Here is a 20003-nt window from a genome sequence, read left to right as displayed (position 1 = left end):
AAATGAAGCAAGATTAAAAGTTATTGGTTACACAACTGCAATTCCAAAGATGTTAAGAAAATCTTCATCTAACTTGGTCTCTCCCAAGTACTAAGCCTACAACTCCAGGAATTCTCAGAGAAGAAAGACTTGAATTTCATTTCAGCCATTTACCTAGTCTTTCAAAAAAAAAACATTCTTGAATGCAGGAAAAAAGAATATTACCTGAGCTGTAATCTCTTGGATCATTCTTGGAAGAAAATATTCTTCTACATGCCTAGTAAAGAAATGCTTTTCAAATACTTTCACATAACACATTTTAGAGACAGACATGCAGCTTCCCTGTAATTCTTAAGTATAGTACTGGTCAGTTTTTGCACAGGTAACTCTTTTACCTGTAGTATTGTTGCCCTTAATTTGGGATACCTTTGTTAGAAATCAAATCCTGGTAAGATCATAGAGGTTTTTCCATCTGTGCAGTTTGAACCTTGTTTCTGTTGCATTTTGCAGTCACAAAATGGCAGATGTAATTTGGGGGATGTAGAACATTTTTTGAGGTTCAGTGCAACATCATCTGTAAAATGTACCTTTTTTCTCAGTGGATGCCAAGTGCTGCCCATAGATCATTCACAGTCCATTTGTGGACAATATTACTAGCCTACAGTCAGGGGTGGGTTTCTACGGGTTCTGTCCACCTCTGTAGAACTGGTAGCTCTGAAGAGCAGCAGAGATAGAATCGGTTCTATGTCTGCTGATGTTTTTGCCCACCCGTCAACCCGGGCTCTTACCTGACCTTTGTTTCCTGATTTTTCAACTTCAGCTGCAGTTAAAAAAGCAGGAAAAAAGTGTTTTTTCAAAGGCTGCTTCTCTGCACGCAGTGTGCTGACGACGATTTACAGGCGCACACAAGCAGCGTGCAGGGAAGCACATCGTAAATCACCAAACCTCGTAAATCACCAAACCGGTAGTTAACCCTGTCAGATCCCACCCCTGCCTACAGTGCAGCTGACAGGTCCCTTCAGCACCATAGTGAAACATCCCGACATGGCAAATAACCTCTATGCAAAAACACATGGTGTGAATGGAACATCTCTATTACCAGCCAGGCAGGTTGCTCTGAAGGAGGGGACCAGTTGCTGTGAGGAAACCACGGGCAGCTAACCAGAGGTGGGATTCAATTGGTTCTGTCCACCTCTGTAGAACCGGTAGTTCTGAAGAGCAGCATAGAACCGGTTCTATGTCTGCTGCTGTTTTGGCCCGCCCACCTGCCCGGACTCTTATCTGACCTTTATTTCCTAGTTTTTCAACTGCAGCTGCTTTGCGCGACACAGCTGCAGTTGAAAAAGCAGGAAAAAAGGGCTTTTCCAACCGCTGCGCACTTGCATGCAGCACTATTCAGCTGACGGGGCAGCTCAGCAGGTCGTAAATTGTACCTGCGCGACTCGTGCATGCACGCATGACACAGAGCGACAGAACCGGTAGTTATACCAGTCGGACCCCGTCCCTGCAGCTAACCCAATAAGATCCATCAAAAATGAGTGAGATGGATGAGCACATAGTGGTATACTCCAGAGATACTTGTTGGAAAAGGGTTGAAGAAAAGCTCCTATAATGCCACAAGCAGAACCAGTTCTCAGTTTTATCTACCGATCATTATTTGCATAGAAAACATAGAGAACATAGTTTGTTTACATTATTCTATACAAGTTAAGACAATTAGAATCTAGTGTCTTGCAAAGCCATTATATTATTACAGGTCTGCCATCGTTTAGCAAGTATTATCAGCAATGACGTAGAATACAGGGATGCTAATATCCTAAATATTTTCTAAAATAACAATGTCTTCCAAAAGATCTTTCAATGCAGACTTACAGTGGCAAATATCAAAGGCAACCCAAATGTTCAGACTAATTTGCACAGAAACAAATACAAAGAGAGGTTACCGTAATTTATTCCAAGGAGTGAACCACCTCATTTCTCGATAGTTTCCTGAATTTGCCAATGCTATCTTTGGCCGTATCAGAAGAATTTTTCTTGATCAAAACAAAAAGAAAACCTGTTACAAGCATATACCATGCAACCAAGAAAAAAAGAGATTTGTTTTAAATGATAACTTACCATATTTGAAAAAGACCAAATCCACTGAAAGAGAGTCAAACATACGAATTCTATGCTATGTGAACAGAGTTATAACAAGAAGCCATGATTCTAGCCTGCCATTCTTCTGGTTACATCCAGTTCTGGGCAGCACATTTTAAGAATACTGACATAGAACCATTTTCCAGTGAAGACCGCCCGCCCCTTTCTCTCCTTCCCTCCCTCTCCTGTCTGTTCATTGCTTCCAAGAATTCAAAAGTTGGTTGTCACTTTTAAAGGCCTACATGGCTTGGTTCCCAGATACCTACAGAACCATTTACTTCATCAGGATCTGTCTCATGGAGGACTACTGAGAATCCCTACTGTATATAAAGTTATGTAGGTTGATAGCGTGTCTTCTCTGGAATCGCTCCAACATTCTGAAATATTTTGCCTCCTGAAAAAGGCACACCACCTTGTCTTTTACAGGTGAAACTCGAAAAATTAGAATATCGTGCAAAAGTTCATTTATTTCAGTAATGCAACTTAAAAGGTGAAACTTATATATGAGATAGACTCATTACATGCAAAGCAAGATAGTTTAAGCCATGATGTGTCATAATTGAGATGATTATGGCTTATAGCTCATGAAAACCCCAAATCCACAATCTCAGAAAATTAGAATATTACATGCAATCAATAAAACAAGGATTGTACAGAGAACAATATCGGACCTCTGAAAAGTATAAGCATGCAGATGTACTCAGTACTTGGTTTGGGCCCCTTTTGCAGCAATTACTGCTTCAATGCAGCGTGGCATGGAAGCTATCAGCCTGTGGCACTGCTGAGGTGATATGGAAGACCAGGATGCTTCAATAGCGGCCTTCAGCTCTTCTGCATTGTTCGGTCTCATGTCTCTCATCTTTCTCTTGGCAATGCCCCATAGATTCTCTATGGGGTTCAGATTAGGCGAGTTTGCTGGCCAATCAAGCACAGTAATCCCACAGTCATTGAATCAGGTTTGGGTGCTTTTGGCAGTGTGGGCAGCTGCCAAGTCCTGCTGGAAAATGAAGTCAGCATCCCCATAAAGCTTGTCTGCGGAAGGAAGCATGAAGTGCTCCAAAATCTCCTGGTAGACGGCTGCATTGACCCTGGATGTAATGAAGCACAGTGGACCAACACCAGCAGATGACATGGCTCCCCAAATCAACACAGACTGTGGAAACTTTACGCTGGACTCCAAGCATCTTGCAGTGTGTGCCTCTCCATTCTTCCTCCAGACTCTGGGTCCTTGGTTTCCAAATGAAATGCAAAAGTTGCTCTCATCAGAAAAAAGGACTTTGGACCACTGAGCAACAGACCAGTTCTGTTTTTCTTTAGCCCAGGTAAGACGCTTCTGACGTTGTTTGTTGTTCAGGAGCGGCTTGACAAGAGGAATACGACATTTGAAGTCCATGTCCAGGATCTGTCTGTGTGTGGTGGCTCTTGATGCACTGACTCTAGCCTCAGTCCACTCCTTGTGAAAGTCCCCAACACTTTTGAATTGCCTTTTCCTGACAATCCTCTCCAGGCTGCGGTCATCCCTGCTGCTTGTGCACCTTTTTCTTCTACCTTTTTCCCTTCCACATAACTTTCTATTAATGTGCTTTGATACAGCACTTTGGGAACATCCAATTACTTTTATAATTATCTTTTGAGGCTTTCCCTCCTTATGGAGGGTGTCAATGATGGTTTTCTGCACAACTGTCAGGTCAGCAGTCTTTCCCATGATGGTGCTTCTTACTGAACCAGACTGAGAGACCATTTAAAGGCTCAGGAACGCTTTGCAGGCGTTATGGCTTAATTAGCTGATTAGAGTGGGACACTTTGAGCCTAGAATATTGAACCTTTTCACAATATTCTAATTTTTTGAGATTGTGGATTTGGGGTTTTCATGAACTGTAAGCCATCATCATCTCAATTATGATACATCATGGCTTGAACTATCTTGCTTTGCATGTAATGAGTCTATCTCATATATTAGTTTCACCTTTTAAGTTGCATTACTGAAATAAATGAACTTTTGCACGATATTCCAATTTTTCGAGTTTCACCTGTAAGTTCTTTAAAAAGCAGTTTGTTCCATTGAACATTCAAAGCCTCGTACAAGTCTCTAATAGGCTGGAGTTATTTACTCCAGTTTTCATTATAACTATATTTTCAACCCTGGAGGAGATGAGATAAGATGTCAGGATTTAACTAGATAAACTCAGCAACCAAAGACCTTTTTCATCTTTTATTCATAAGGTTGCAAGATAAATATACTGGTTTCTCTTATTAGCCAAGATTAATTGCATAAGCAGCATTTGGCTTGAGCAAATAAACATATCCTATCCAATAGTGGTATTCTACCGGTTCGGCCTGGTTCTGGAGTACCGGTAATGCCGAAGACCAGTTGGCAGAGAACTGGTTCGCTCCGAGCCTCTCCGACACTCTGCAGTTTAGCCTACCCACCCACCCCTGCTCCTAGGTCCTTTTTAACCTCTCAGCTGTTTGGCGCGGCAGAGCAGATTGCTGTGCTAAACAGCTGAGAGGCGCAGTAGCTTAGTTTTTATTGTTTTAACGCATGTGCAAAGTGCACGTTTGGGACACACAATCGTGCAATCCCACCCCTGCAGCCATGCCCGCCAAGCCATGCCCACAGAACCGAGGAGGGAACTTTTGAATCCCATCACTGATCCTATCCAACTTGTGGTTGATGAGTTAAACAAAGGCTTTAATTACACTTGGTGAGCAATCTCTGAATGGCTAGCTGATTTTTCAGATCCTTTCCTCCCTCAAAATTTTATGAAGGGTAAAACGCTAGAAATATACTTGTCCTTCATTTTCAATTATCTTCCTTTTGCCCTGGAACCTTTCAGTGTTCTTAGGAACATCCTGGAATAGGCAAAGCTTCAGAGGTATTTATTCGTTCTGGAACTGGCAAAATCCTCAAAAGGAATGCTGCCTAAATTTATCTTGCCTTTCCAACTATCTTCTCCATCTCTCCAAAACTCCAACAACAGCTCTATTTCCCACTTTTCAACTTTCTCTTACTCTCTTAACGTGAAAAACTTCAGTATGTGCATTAAAATCTTCATTATTTCAATCCCAATTTTTCTCAGGCTTCATATTATCAGTTCCAGGCAGAACATGACTATCTGGGATCACAGGACAAGATGGCAGACAGCATTTGTTTGATTGTGTGTTTGATTGATGTTCATAGCTGGCCAATTCAATCAAGTGACTCTAGGCAGCTTACAAAACAGTATTTCTAATTACTTACTTGTTTAGAAAAATTACTCTACAGTTGTAACGAACATTCCGGTGCATAACAGGCCTATAGAAGTAAAGATATTAAGTTATATATTTCCTTACTTAAAATTGGATCCTTTTTATTTCAAGAATATAAACTGATTTTGGATTGCATTCAAATTTCTGTTTTTTACCACGTGCAAGAAATATTTTTCATTTCTGTTTATATCAATTACAATCTCATTAAGATGATCAAAAGTACATTCCAAAATATCTGTTTGTACTACTGTTATTTATTATATATAAGGAACCAAATATTAATCTTTTAAACTACCTTGTTATTATAAAACAGTATTCACATGTTTAACACTGAAGATCAATCTTTTCAACAAGTGGTGTACTATAAATCTTACACTTACTTTAACTGCCAACACACTGTAAAAATACTAACTGGCTTCTCTTCTAAAATATCTATCTTTTACTGCAATAATCAGAATACTGATAATATCTTCACACCACTAGGCACTAGGCACCTTAATCTAGAAAACATAAATAATCTCAACACATGACTCTCCTCCTAATTCTATGTAGTTTACAAAATCTTACCTAAAGCTTGGACTTTGATTACCAACATTACTACATTTTTCATATTTTAAAGTAAAAATTATCTCAAACTGAGATGAACTGGGATGACTACATGGGCAGTAACATTTTGGCAGCAATAAGAAAGTGGTTTGCCATACCTGTCTTCCATGACTTTTTTTTAAACTTCATGTCTAAGCAACAGTTTTGGAATTTCCCAATTATCTGCCATAGATACTAGATACTGTCACCTAATACAACATTTGAAGAAAGATAATACTTAAAATGTTCATTTTGTTAAGAAAACGATCTTTTAACCAGCTAACTTCATCTGAAGCTAGCATTGCTGGTTCTTTCCTACTAAGAGCCTCACTATGCAGTCAAGTAATAATATACTTACATCCCAATGTCACATATTATGTCCTGAGTATCAGGAGATTCTAAAAGCTTAGCCAAAACTTGAAACGAATGTAACAGTATGTCAGATTCATAATAATGATCTGAACAGCCATAGCCACTGAAAATAAAATAAGAGATATGAATTAAATTATAACATCTCAGACTATTTGCATAAGATGGATTTTCTAAATTCATACCGTGTTTCTCCAACAATACGCCCCCCCCAATAGGAAGGCCCACTGTTTTATAGACATGAGGTGAAATAAAAACCCGCCCCCAAAATTTGGGCCTATTTAAAGCATGCATTCCCCATTTCTCATATCGCTTGAACAACATGAGGTGAAGAAAAATGGGGGGGGAAGGACAGAGGAGGGAAATTTGCCGTTAGGAGCGCCCCACAGGTAGCCTCGGTTAAAGCAACCCACGGGCAGACTCACCTTGCCACCAGCCACTTCTATCAGCCAATAGAAGCGCCACAGACAGAATCGCCTTGCCACCAGCCGCTTCTATCGGCCGAGGGCAAAGTCATCAGCCGCTTCTATTGGCTGTTAGGAGTGGCCTTGTGGCTGCCCGCTGGGCACTCCTAACAGCCGTTAGGAGCGACCCACAGGCAGACTCACCTCTCGAGGGCGCTTCTATTGGCTGATAGAAGCGCTGCAAGGGCAGGGTCACCAGCCACTTCTATTGGCGTTAGAAGCGGCTGGTAGCGAGGCACGTCTGCCCACGGGTCGCTAACTGCCATTAGGAGTATCCTGCAGGGCAGTCACCAGCCACTTCTATCGGCCATTAGGAGCAGCCTCGTGGCGAGACGTGGCTATGCATTGGGTTCCCAACAGCAAACTCAATCATGTATGTATACCTTTGTCAGAGTAAATATCAGACATTCCCAAGATTCCAGTTGCATTTCTGCTTCCTGAGCTAGCCACTCTTCTTCGTCCCTCAGATAGCCCTATTTCCCCTTGCCCTCCCTTCCTCCTGCCCATCCCCCCCACAATATCCCACTGCAACCACTTGGACGGAGTCCCAGGAGTGTCATGGGACGATGCAATCTGGACACTGTCTCCTCCCTCTCAGGAGGGTTGCTAAAGAAGCTGATTCCACCTATCCACCTATCCACCACTCCATCCAAGTGGTTGCACTGGAATATTGGGGGTGGGGGGGAGCAGGAAGGAGGGAGGGTGGGAGGAAATAGGGCTATCTGAGGGGACGAAGAAGAGCGGCTAGCTCAGGAAGCAGAAATGCAACTGGAATCTTGGGTTTGTCTGATATTTACTCTGACAACGGTATATGTACGTGATTGAGTTTGCCGTTGGGAATCCAATGCGTAGCCTTGCCTCACTATGAAGCCGCTCCTAACAGCTGATAGAAGCGGCTGGTGACTCTGCCCTCAGGGTGCTTCTATCAGCTGATAGAAGAGGCCTCATGGTGAGGCGAGTCTGCGCATGGGGTGCTCTAAGTGGGGCACGCATGTGGGGAAAATTAAGTCACCCCCGAAAAGACGGCCTAGCCATCTTTTGGGGGCTCAAAAAAAAAAAAAAATAAGGCCCACGGTATCACTATAAGCATTTTTATTCACCTTATCTATATAATAACAATGCAGAATTAATTTATATATGTCTACACATTTTTATATATTCATGTGTTAGAGAAACTAGGAATATGTAACAAAATAAGTTGTTAAATTACTATTTCTGTTTTATTTTTATTTACAATTTTTTTTAAACTACCTAATAACTAAAGCTCTCTAGACAGTTTATAACAAAATACATTAAGACCGAGAAAACCTAGAACTACATCGCCTTCGGTCCGATCTAAGTATAGTATATAAAGTCATACATTGCAATGTCCTATGTGTCATTGAATACTTCAGCTTCATCCATAACAACACAAGAGCAAACAATAGATACAAACTCAAGGTTAATCGCACCAAACTTGATTGCAGGAAATACGACTTCAGCAACAGAGTGGTCAATGTCTGGAATACTCTACCTGACTCTGTGGTTTCTTCCCCAAACCCCAAAAACTTTAACCATAGATTGTCTACTATTGACCTCACCCCTTTCCTAAGAGGTCTGTAGGGGACATGCATAAGCGCACCAACCGTCCCTGTCCTATTGTTTCTTTTATTTTTTAATTTTTCTTATATGTATCCATGTATTCATAACTATGTTTTTACTTATACCTATTATTTTATAAGCAATTGACAAAAATAAATAAATAAATAAAAATAAAATAAACAAACAAAATGGCAGCAAAGTCTCATTCAAATTCTAAAACAATATGAATCAAAAGTTAAAATACAATTTTAAACCAATTAAAAGCTGAGAAAATTGAAAGATCTAATTTTGGTACCCAATTTTTGCTAATGTGGATGTCACTGAAAGCAATAACGCTTTGGAAAATTGGTCTCATATTGCATCATTTTAAGTGAGATTACCTTATGTAACTCATCCATGGTCTACTAGTAGAATAAAATTTATAGTCTACCAACATCTGCAATTCCACAATTGTGAGTGAGTCTTTATTAAAAATCTCATTGCTAAAAATTTGTCTTGAAGTACACCTATTACAATTTCTATATAATTTTTCTTCAAGGCGTACTTCAGGACAAATATTTAACATTTAAATGTGTAGACATATACAAATTGAATGGAATAAAATAGATTTTAAATACATTAAAAGTTGGGGGTAATGGTTTACTGGTTTATACAAACAAGTTGGGAATTACTAACCAAATTTCAAGTTCTGGGCCGAGTCGGTATCTTGCTCCTTTTCCTTTAGCAATTTCAATACCTAGGATATTAAATTAGAATTTTTATTCATCTTCAATATGTTGTCACAGAAAGCTTCCCATGCTTTGAAATATAGGTAGTGTTAAGTGTATCCTTTAATTTTACAAAGGAAGAAAACATTTGAGCAAGAGACTGAGAACACAAGACAATTGAGATTTTTGGGAACCTTGTAAAACCAAGTTCCTATTTCTCATACTTTCTAAAAGCAAGTTCTTAGCTCAGAGAACAGGTAAGTTAAGATTTCTTGTAGTTCAAAAATAGTATAATAAAACTGCTTTCCACATCCTATTGCTCTGCCCCAGCCCAACTCACCTCATAGGCTGCTTGTTGTGGGGAAAATAGGAGGAAGATGTGCTAGCTTTTATTACTTGTAAAAATAACAAAGACAGGATACAAATAAATAAAATAAAATAAAATAAAATAATTATAATGCAATGCAATATATCATACAAGAAAATGTTATGGGTAATAAACCAAATGTATACCTTACACCAGGGGTAGTCAACCTTTTTATATCTACCACCCACTTTTGTATCTCTGTTAGTAGTAAAGTTTTCTCTAGCCGCCCACCGGTTCCACAGTAATGGTGATTTATAAAGTAGGGGACAAAACCCCTACCACCCACCATGAAAGCTGGAACGCCCACTAGTGGGCGGTAGGGACCAGGTTGACTACCACAAAGAAGTTGATAAAGGGAATCTGTGAAGCAGTGAGAATATTGAGAAATTAAACAATTTAGTGTTGTTGTTTTTTAAAAAACTGAACACCTCTTCTTCTCGATATAGCAAATTACTATATTGGGGAGGGGAAAGTTCTATATAGCCCCACTCAAAACAGTAACAATAACATAAACATTGTAATAAACCATATTTTCACCTGTGTTTTTATATCCAAACTAATGAACTGTAGGGCCTAAAGTATTGGACTACTATTGAGGAAACCTGGATTTAAAAAACTCAATGCCTGCAATTGGGTTAATTTTTCTCAGCTCAACCAACCTCAGAGGGTTCTCTAGTTCTTTGAATAAAATGAAGGGATGCCTTTTCTTCAGATAAAAAGCTAGCAGAGGACAGCCAAGCAATCAAGCTATATAAAATAAGACTGTGCACATAAATTAGGGAGGATCAGCAATAGTTATGCTTGTAGAACTATAAAAAGCTAGGACTAAAAAAAAAACAATTACCAAGCTGTAATTAACTACCATACCACTCCGAGAGCCAGTTACGGGGTTCTAAGGCATCAGGCTACAAACCTAGGAGCCTGAGTTTAATACTGCCTTATCACACTCTCAGCCCAACCTATCTCACCGTGTGGTTGTGGGGAAATTGGCGGGGGAAAGAGGATTAAGTATGTTCGCCTTCTTGCGGTATTTATAACAATAAAGGTGCGATATAAACATATCAGTGCAGATTTGGAAGGTGGATGGATGAATAGAAAACAATCAGTGTATCCAAGATGCATCCAGAGTCACCTTTCTTATTTTAATAATTAATAAACATTAACTTCCACTGAAAGTAACAAAAACAAAATCCATCTTCCTTTGGAGCTGCATTTTGCAAACAGCCCATACGTAGCCTTCGGCTTACTTTTGAAAATCCTTTCCAGGTTGCCATCAAAATCCAGCGCCCACTGATTCAAGGCACACGTTGCCACGGTCACTGTCCTGCCCATGTTGTCTCCTACCCGCCTTAACTTTGCCCAGGACAAAAAGAAAAGCGACTTCTCCGCCGCCGCTGCGACCGCCACTCCCCAAAGCAACTCTTTTACTTCCGGTAGTTTCCTCCTCGACTCTGCGCAGAGAGGAGGTGGGTTTCAAGCGGTGCTATGCCGCAAGTCTGGGACCTGCTTCCGGGTGAAAGGTAGCATTAGAAAAGAAAGAAAGAAAGAAGGAAGGAAGGAAGGAAGGAAGGAGGGAAGGAAGAGAGAAAGAACCCGATAAAATTTGCAAAGGGTTGGCAAAGAATAAGTAGAGTGTTTTCTTTGCCGGAAGCTGTGCTCCCTACACGCCCTGCATTGTTTCGCGTGCCAATAGTACTTGGGAGAAACTGCCAGGATGAGAAGCAAAAGTAAGCTTTCATCTAAAAAAATAGTGTCTGGTAGACACTAATGGACTTTGGGAATGGCAAGGATAGATACGGGTTTGTTTGTTTTTTAGATAAGCCTGATCTCCCCTGCAGTTGTTTTTTTAGCCTCTTCTGTAACTTCAAAAATGTAAAACACGGAACAATTGATGGGGGTGGGGGTGACTGCCGATAGCTTTATAGCAGGTGTCTATGGAGATTCTGAGTCATCCAGGTCATGGTTGTCCCAAAAGTGCTTTTTCAAGACACAACTGGACTTTCTGGTTTTTCTTTGAAGACATTTTACTTTTCATCCAAGAAGCATCTTCAGCTCTAATTGGAATGTGAAGAATGGAAGGATTTATATTCCTTGCAGACAGCTGGTCATTTGCATTCTTTTAGCCAGGAATTAAGGTCACCTGGAGGTTTATCTGTGTGGTCAGGGTCACCTGAGTTGGTGCAAATGGGTGTAGAGCTTTCTTGGAACTGTTTAAAGGACTGTGTTGTAGATTGGAGATAGATGATGATGTATCCTTTCCCACCTGTTGAGAGAGGGCTGTTCAATTTTGACATAGATGGAATCTTTAACCTTTCTTTCAAACCAGCAGTCTGTCTGTCCAAATGTGGACTTTGCTGTCTTCAAAAGAGTGGCCTGTGTCTTTTTAAATGCAGATGGACTGCTGATGTGTTTGTTCTCCTATGTTGTGCCATGCACTTATGAAGTGGTTGTTTTGTTTCCCCAATGTACAACTCTGCACATTGCTCATTGAGTTGTACTGCATATATCATGTTGTTCGTATTTTGTCTGGGTGTTTTATCTTTGGGGTGGACAAGCTTCTGCCTTAGGGTATTTTTGGGTTTGAAGTGTGAATGTATGTTATGTTGGCTGAAGATTTTCCTGAGTTTTTCCAATACGCCTGCAACATACGGAATGACCACGTTGCTTTGTTTCTTGTTGTCTTTGTTATCTGTTATGGAGGAGCTCCTGTAGTGCAGTTTCTAGCTGGGTATTTTGCTCATGCAGTCATGATCTCTTAGGACAGGAGTGTCAAACTCAAGGCCTGCAGGCCAGATCCAGCCCACAATGTGGTTAGATCTGGCCCACAGCGCTACCCTGGAAATAGCAAAAGACCAGCCCCTGGTGCCTTGGCCCTGCCCTAGTCTGGCCAGGCATTGATCTAAAATTTGGTGGTAGCCATCCAGGCTGGAACGCGGTCAGCCTTAGATCTGTGGGGTCACTCTGGGGCCAGAGAGCAGCTGCTCCCCGCCCCAACCCTTGGACGTATGTTGGAGACAGTGAATTCCCCCCAGCCCCACCCGGGCTGCCATAGGCACCCCCCGATGCAAACTACATTGATCTGACCACACCCACCCACCCATGACCACCTGGCCCTTCGAGGTCAACCACAACCCTGATGCTGCCCTCAATGAAATTGAGTTGTTCACCCCGTCTTAGGATCAATCCGATTGCCCAGGAAGTTGTTCAAGCAGAGGAAAAGATAAAAATTTCCCCTGTCCAGTTGTGTCCGACCCTAGGAAGCAGTGCTGATCTCCATTTTTTTAGCCAAGGGAGCCAGCATTGTCAATAGAGAGCTATATGTGTATATACGGTGGTTAAAATCTAAAGTTCAATTGCTTCTCAACAAGATATTTCAGGGGAACTGCTTCCGCCTGTGCATTTAGAATTTCCTATCCCCCTTAAACTTGGTATCGTTTAGAATTTTAAGCCCTAGTATTTTACTCAGCTTTTGCTAAATTCATTAAAACCAGATTTTCTGCTATTGAAGGTATGTATTAATTTAATCTCAGCTCTTTTCCTTTTAAAGTTATTTTAAGCACTAATATGACATTTTCATTTCGCTCCATAGATTTATTCTTTTCTTATACTGTGTCAGGAATGAGTACAGGTAGGCCTCGATTTACGACCAAAATTTCTGTGGCTAAGTGAGACATTTGTTAAGTGAATTTTATCCCATTGTATGAATTTTCTTGTTGTTAAGTGAACCGTTGCAGTTTTTAAGTTAGTAGTTTGTTAAGTGAATCTGGTTTCCTCATTGACTTTGCTTCTCAGAAGGTCACAAAAGGGGATCACGTGACCCCGGGACACTGCATCTGTCATAAATATGAGTCAGTTGCCAAGTGTCTGAATTTTGATCACTTGACCTTGGAGATGCTTCAACTGTCATATGAAAAACGGTCATTGTCATTTTTTTTCAGCTCCGTTGTAACTTTGAATCGTCACTGAATTGTAAGTCAAGGACTATCTCTATAAGCAAGGTGGCCCTCTAAGTTGCTTATACTGCTTAAAAATATGTTTATATTTAACATATATTAATATTGTATACTTATATATTTATATATAGCAATCCCACTTAGACTTATATACTGCTTCACAGTGCTTTACAGCCCTCTCTAAGCAGTTTACAGAGTCAGCATATTGCCCCCAACAATCTGGCTCCTCATTTTATCGACCTTGGAAGGATGGAATGCCGAGTCAACCAGACTTATAAGTATATATTATATATAATATTAATGCATCTTATATTAATATATTTAGATGTTATATTTTTATAAAAATATATATAAAAAATAAACCCTCAAGTAGCTCCAGGAGATCTAGGGGAGTGTGCTACAGACTACAGATAACTACAAAGCAATACAATCCTTCCATCTCTCTCCCTCCCCCAGTCCAGTTACCTGCATGACTTGAGAATCTCCACAGACAAGTTGCATAAAAGCTTTTTCGCCCGTTTGTCAGTTCCCTACTACGCATATACTGACAAATGATAGGTATCATCAAATCAGGTTTTATTTGTCTCTTTCATTTCATAGTTCTTTAGTTAATTCATCTCTGAAAAATGCAGTTCTCAAATTTTATTGTGGGTGGTTGAAATTTGACTTTAGGATCATACGAACCTAATCTGACATTTTTACTGATCTTCTATTTGCAAAACAGAACATTCAAGGAATCATATAAGTAGCTGAAACTAATTTCATTAACCAATAATTTCTCCAAAACCTGTATCTCCTGTGAAACTTAAGAAGCAGCAAAATGTTTGGAGAAATATGTAGACCAGATGTTTAAATGGAATAAAGAATGTGAGGAAGCAATGCGGGGCAAATAATTTTTCTTTTAATTCCATTTCTAAATTCATACGTTCTACTTGATCAGGGATTAGTAAAAAGTTCAGTAAACATTCCTCCTTTTTCATAATGTTCACGGAGTGGTTGTTGCCATGGCTACTGAAATCAGCTTAGCTGGTTTGAGGCAGCTGCACCAATCCAGCAAGGAAGCCTGAGATGATGCTAAAAAGTAGAAGCAAGCGATTGGGTGGTGATTACAATATTCATTTAATGGGGGCGTGGTTAAAAGAAGGAAAGGTGAAAAAGGACTGGGGCATTTTACATTTATATTCTTTCTCTTTCTCTCTCTCAGATCAAACGAAGGAGTTATTTCTTTATCTGAAGCTGAACAATAAAAGTACAGGTAAGGAAAATTAATAGACTTCTAAGTAGTCTGCTTCATACTGAATTAATAAGTAGTAGAAAAGCAAGCTGATTGGGAAGCTGTTGCATTTATTGTTTTGTATGGTGCATTGTGAGACGAGAACAAATAGGCAGCAATCTTTTGGAACATTCACTTATAAGAAAATAATACTTGCAAAATGTATTTCTCTTTTAAAATTAGCATTATATAAGTTTTTGTGTTTACAAAGACCATCCTGAATTCCTCTGAATGCTTGAAGATTTATTTTCTTTGTTTTGTATTCCTGGATAAAATATTTTTATGATGTTATACAGGTAGTCCTTGACTTACGACCACAATTGAGCTCCAAATTTTTGTTGTTAAGTGAAAAGTTTTTTTAAAGTGAATTTTGCTCTATTTTAATTTTGCAATCCATTTTACCAATTTTACCCCATTTTACTTTTCTTACCACGTTTCTTAAGTGAATCACTGCAGTTGTTAAAGTTAGTCACACAGTTTTTAAAGGAATCTGGCTTCCCCATTGACTTTACTGGTAAGAAGGACACAAAACGTCTGAATTTTGATCGCATGCCCATGGGGTTGCAGCAATGGTCATAAGTATGAAAAATTGTCATAAATCAGTGCCGTTTTTTACGTTTTTTCAGTGCCATTGTAACTTTGAACAGTTACTAAATGAACTATTGTAAGTTGAGGACTGCCTGTATTGAAATTAATATTTTTAAAGTATAGTAAATAGTAATAACTGATTAAAAACACAGCTAATTTACTTCTTCAGAACAAAACTTAGCTGATAGAAAGATTGATTATGTAACCATCTAATTGGTGTTGACTAAGAGTTTCCCAAGTCACTTCAAAGGCAGACAGAAAGCACATTGTGTAACTATTGTCTTTTTCCTTTAGAATATTTTCATAAGATCTGGCCTGCTTATTTGCATTGTAAAAAAATTACCAAATAATGATGCTGAAAATATACTAATTTCCAAAGTTCATAATATAGAAAAACTTCTTGTTTAATGGACATTCAGGGAAAGCAAGATATTCATTAAATTCAAATGTCCATTAATTCTGTGTTAACATTATTGTATCAATAAATGTACAGTAATATGTAAAGCCATGTTCTTGTTATAAATGGCATCTTTTGTAATAAAGCTTTGATTTAACAATACTCTCCCTGAGGGACCAGCTGAACTAAGGTCAGTTCATATTTGGGGCACAGTTGATCAGCAGATATGACCCATAATTAGAAAAGCCAGATGAAACCAGTTGCATTTGCTCCTTTTCCCTTGAAGAAGATTTGCCTTATCAATCATCAATCCATCAATCAATCGGAATACAGTTGGAAGGGTCCTTGGAGGTTTCTAGTCAACCCCCCTGCTCAAGCAGGAGACCCTATACCATTTTAGACTGGTGATTGTCCAGTCTTTTCTTAAAAACCTTCAGTGATGAAGCACCCACAATTTCTGAAGGCAAGCTGTTCCACCAATTAATTGTCCTCACTAGGAAGTTTCTCCTTAATTTCAGGTTGCTTCTCTCCTCGATTAGTTTCCATCCATTGTTTCTTGTCTTGACTTCTGGTGCCTCGGAAAATAAGTTGTCCCCCTCTTCTTTGTGGCAGCCCCTCAAATACTGGTCTACTGCTATCATATCACCCCTAGTCCTTCTTTTCTCTAGATTGGCCATACCCAATTTCTGCAAAAGCTCTTCATATGTTTTTATCTCCAGGTCCTGAATCATTTTAGTTCCTCTTTGCACTTTTTCTAAAGACTCAACATCTTTTTTGTAATGCGGTGACCAAAACTGGATGCAGTATTCCAGGTGTAATCTTACTAAGGATTTATAAAGCACTACTAATACTTCACGTGATTTTGATTCTATGCCTCTGTTTATACAACCAAAGATTATGTTAGGTTTGTTTTGGCTGCTGCCGCACACTACTGGCTAATGTTTAAGTGATCATCTACTCAGACTCCAGGGTCTCTCTCACAGTTACTGTTTTTGAGCCAAGTTTCTCCTAATCTGTTCTTGCACCTTTGGTTTTTCTTTCTAGCTATAAAACCTTGCTTTTCTTCACATTAAATTTCATTTTGATGGATGGGGCCCATTATTCAAGTCTATCAAGATCTTTTTTGGATCCCGAACTTGTCTTCTGTGGTGTTGGCTGTTCCCACCAGCATAGTGTCATCTGCAACTTTGATGAGGTCTCCTTGTTTGTAAAGAGATGTGGTAGATAAGAACATGGACTTGATGGCTCTGCAAGTACATCCACCATCAGGATATACCTTGTAATGCAATAACTTAAGGACCATTTTGTTTGCCAAGTTTTAGTTTTGCTTTTGAGCTGCCTATTAATATATTTTTATGTATTTTATTGCTTTTAAAATAGAAACAGTAAAAAAGGAACAAAACATAAAGATAAATACATTATCAGAAAACTGCATAAGAAGTGTTTAAAAATTAGTGGAAAAATGCAACAGAAAAAAATAAAATTAATGTATAAAGCGTGGCTTCAACAGTAAATGGTTACAGTTCTCAACGCTGCCACAAGAGTCCAGGAATGGGTTAAGCTCCTCCTTCTGATGTCATAAAGTTAAGTCTTCCACTAAAAAGCCAGCCACTGGCTAGCCCGCCCATCTTTTGGCTCAGCTTCTTGTCTGAGAGCTAGTTTCTGGAAGGATTGTTTTTTTTTTTTTTTAAATATAGTTTATTAATTTTTACAATTAAAACCAGTCACAATACATACACAAATAAGCAAAAAGAAAGAAAGAAAGAAAGAAGAGAGAGAGAGGAAGAGAGGGAAAGGATTTTAAGAAAAGAAAGAAAGAAAGAGGTTACAGGATTAAAAGTATTCTTATTTTAACAGTTTGCAAGATCTTCTTTTGTTTTCATCACCTTAACTTGTGTCATATAACCACACCTGTTTTTAACTTATATCGCTACCTCGTTATTATGTATTGATACTTTTCTTTTATGCCTTATAATATATTATTTATCTTTGGTCAATCCAATTATACCAACAATTCCAGCTGTCATAGTATAGTGAAGTGTCTTTGTTTTTAGCGCCAAAGTCAATTTATCCATTTCTGCGCATTTTGAGATTTTTTCAATAATCATTTCTTCTGATGGAATTTGGTGTTGTTTCCAATGTTGAGCGAAGGCTAATCTGGCCGCTGTTAAAATGTGTATTGTTATGTATTTGGTTTTTTTGGAAATTTGCTTATCAAAAATCCCTAGTAGGAAGGACTCTGGTTTGTATTCGATCTGCTCTTTGGTGATTTCTTCCAACCAAGTTTTGATTTTCTTCCAATACTTTTGGGTTTCTGCACAGGACCACCACATATGGAAAAAGGTTCCTTCTTTTTTCCTATACTTCCAGCAATGCGAACTCATGTTGGGGTGCATCTTCGCTAACCTCGAAGGGGGGAGATGCCATCTATAAAACATTTTATAAAGACTTTCCTTGTATGCTGCCGATTTGGTAATCTTATTGTTTCTGCCCCAAACTTTCTCCCATTCCGCTAATGTGATGCTGCGCCCTACGTTCTTACTCCAAGCAATCATATTTCCTTTTACGATTTCTTCTTCTAGTTCTGTTTCTAATAAGTAGTTATAAAATTTTGTTATTTTCTTTATTTAATCCTAATAAAATTTTATCTAATTGTTGCAGTTTGTTATTAATTCCGAATTCTTTTTTGTCTTGTTTGTATCTGCTTTGAATCTGAAGATAAACCCATTGATCAATTTTATGTCCTTGCTCTTGAAGATCCAGCCTCGGTTTCAAATTTCCTTGTGGGTCTAATAAGTCTTTGTATTTAATCATTTTGGTAAGCTCCAAATTGTTTGGGTGAATCATTGCCTCCATTGTTGAAATCCATACTGGTACTTTTGTATAATGTTTTTTCCTTATTTTCCTCCAAATTGTTAATAGTGCGTCTCTAATTAAATGTCTATGGAAATATTTTTGACTGGTTTTCCCTACGTCCCATAGAAAGGCATGCCACCCCCTTTGTAAATCATGGCCTTCTAGAAATAGTATTCTTTTATTGGTTAAATTCACCCAATCCTTCAACCAAACTAATGAGGTGGCCATATGGTATAACTCCCAGTTTGGAAATGCTAACCCTCCCCTGCTCTTCATATCCTGCATTGCTTTTACATTTATTCTGGGTTTTTCCCTTGCCAAATAAATTTCAGGGTTGTTCTATTGAGTTCTTCAAAAACTTTTTATGTAATTTAATTGGGATCGTTTGGAATAAATACAAAAATTTAGGAGAATGTTCATTTTAATAGTAGCAATTCGGCCTAGTAGTGAAATTTGAAGTTTCCCCACGATTCTAAATCTTTCTTTACCTGATGTATCAGTTTATCATAATTGTTTTCTTTAAGTGTCTTACAGTGTGGGGTTAGCCAAATTCCTAAGTATTTCACTTTCTTTGTCACTTGTATCTGCATTATTTCTTCTAGTTCTATTTTCTGTTTTTCTGTTAGGTTTTTGGTCATTAATTTGGTTTTTTTTGTTTATTTTAAGTCCGCTACTGCTCCAAATTTCTCTAATTCACTCATCAATTTTGGTCCCCTGTCTTTTGGTTCTTCAAGGAAGAAAATCATGTCGTCCCAAACGCTTGCAATTTATATTCCTCTTTCTTAACTGTTAATCCCTTTATATCTGAATTCCGCCTAATTCGTGTTAATAATGTCTCTAATGCTAATATGAAGAGCAGGGAGAGAGTGGGCAACCCTGTCTCACTCCTTTTTCTATCTTTATTGGGCGGGTGCATTCCCCATTCACTATTATATTAGCTTGTTGTGTGTCATATATAGTTGTTATAATGTTTTCAAATTTGGTACCCAGATTCAAATTATAAATTTTTTGAATTAAAATTGCCAATTCAAATTATCGAAAGCTTTTTCTGCATCTAGAAACATGAGTGCTACTTGTCTCTCTGGGTGGGCTTCATAAAATTCTAGTACGTCTAATACTATTCTTAGATTATTCTTTATTTGCCTAGTTGGAAGGAATCCATTTTGATCTTCATGTATATACAAGTTTAGCAATCTTTTTAATCTGTTTGCTATAATAGAAGTGAATATTTTATAATCAGTATTTAAGAGTGAAATCGGCCTGTAATTGTTTATATATCTGGGATCTGTATCCTCCTTCGGGATCAGCGAGATCAGTGCCCCCCCTCCATGAGTCCGGCATCCTAGCTGCTAGTAAAACGTCATTAAAAACTTCCACCATAAGTGGTCCGATTTGATCTGCTATTGCCTTGTACAGCTCCCCTGGGCCCGGGGTTTTATTATTTTTCTGGCTCTCTATTGCTGATTTCAGTTCCGATTCAGTAATGTCTTTATTTA

The 20003-nt window shown here is 38.7% G+C and overlaps 2 protein-coding genes across 6 annotated transcripts in view; one reads left to right on the top strand and one right to left on the bottom strand.

Annotated features, from left to right (window-relative positions):
- Window positions 1-10891, bottom strand: part of NADSYN1 (NAD synthetase 1) — a 42181-nt gene extending 31290 nt beyond the window's left edge. Inside the window, exons 1-6 of the mRNA XM_026706540.2 lie at window positions 10688-10891; window positions 9042-9102; window positions 6311-6427; window positions 5360-5413; window positions 1923-2012; window positions 205-256 (exon numbers count right to left, since the gene is read on the bottom strand). Coding sequence (XP_026562325.2) covers window positions 205-256; window positions 1923-2012; window positions 5360-5413; window positions 6311-6427; window positions 9042-9102; window positions 10688-10772 — 459 coding nt within the window. The 5' untranslated portion in view covers window positions 10773-10891. The remainder of the gene's footprint in view (window positions 1-204; window positions 257-1922; window positions 2013-5359; window positions 5414-6310; window positions 6428-9041; window positions 9103-10687) is intronic.
- The window catches only part of DHCR7 (7-dehydrocholesterol reductase), a 42608-nt gene continuing 33415 nt past the window's right edge, over window positions 10811-20003 (top strand). Inside the window, exons 1-2 of one of the 5 annotated variants that reach the window (XM_087921271.1) lie at window positions 10811-10906; window positions 14598-14648. The gene's annotated coding sequence lies outside the window, so the exon portion shown is untranslated. Of the gene's footprint in view, window positions 11168-13383; window positions 13439-13928; window positions 13952-14597; window positions 14649-20003 lie in introns of those variants that run through there. The other 4 variants (XM_087921270.1, XM_026706584.2, XM_087921269.1 and 1 more) reach the window with 4 other exon arrangements.

The sequence above is a fragment of the Pseudonaja textilis genome, chromosome 1 (assembly GCF_049901715.1).
Source record: "Pseudonaja textilis isolate UNSWEBS1 chromosome 1, rPseTex1.2, whole genome shotgun sequence".
NCBI lineage: Eukaryota > Metazoa > Chordata > Lepidosauria > Squamata > Elapidae > Pseudonaja > Pseudonaja textilis.
This window is presented reverse-complemented; position numbering and strand designations above follow the sequence as displayed.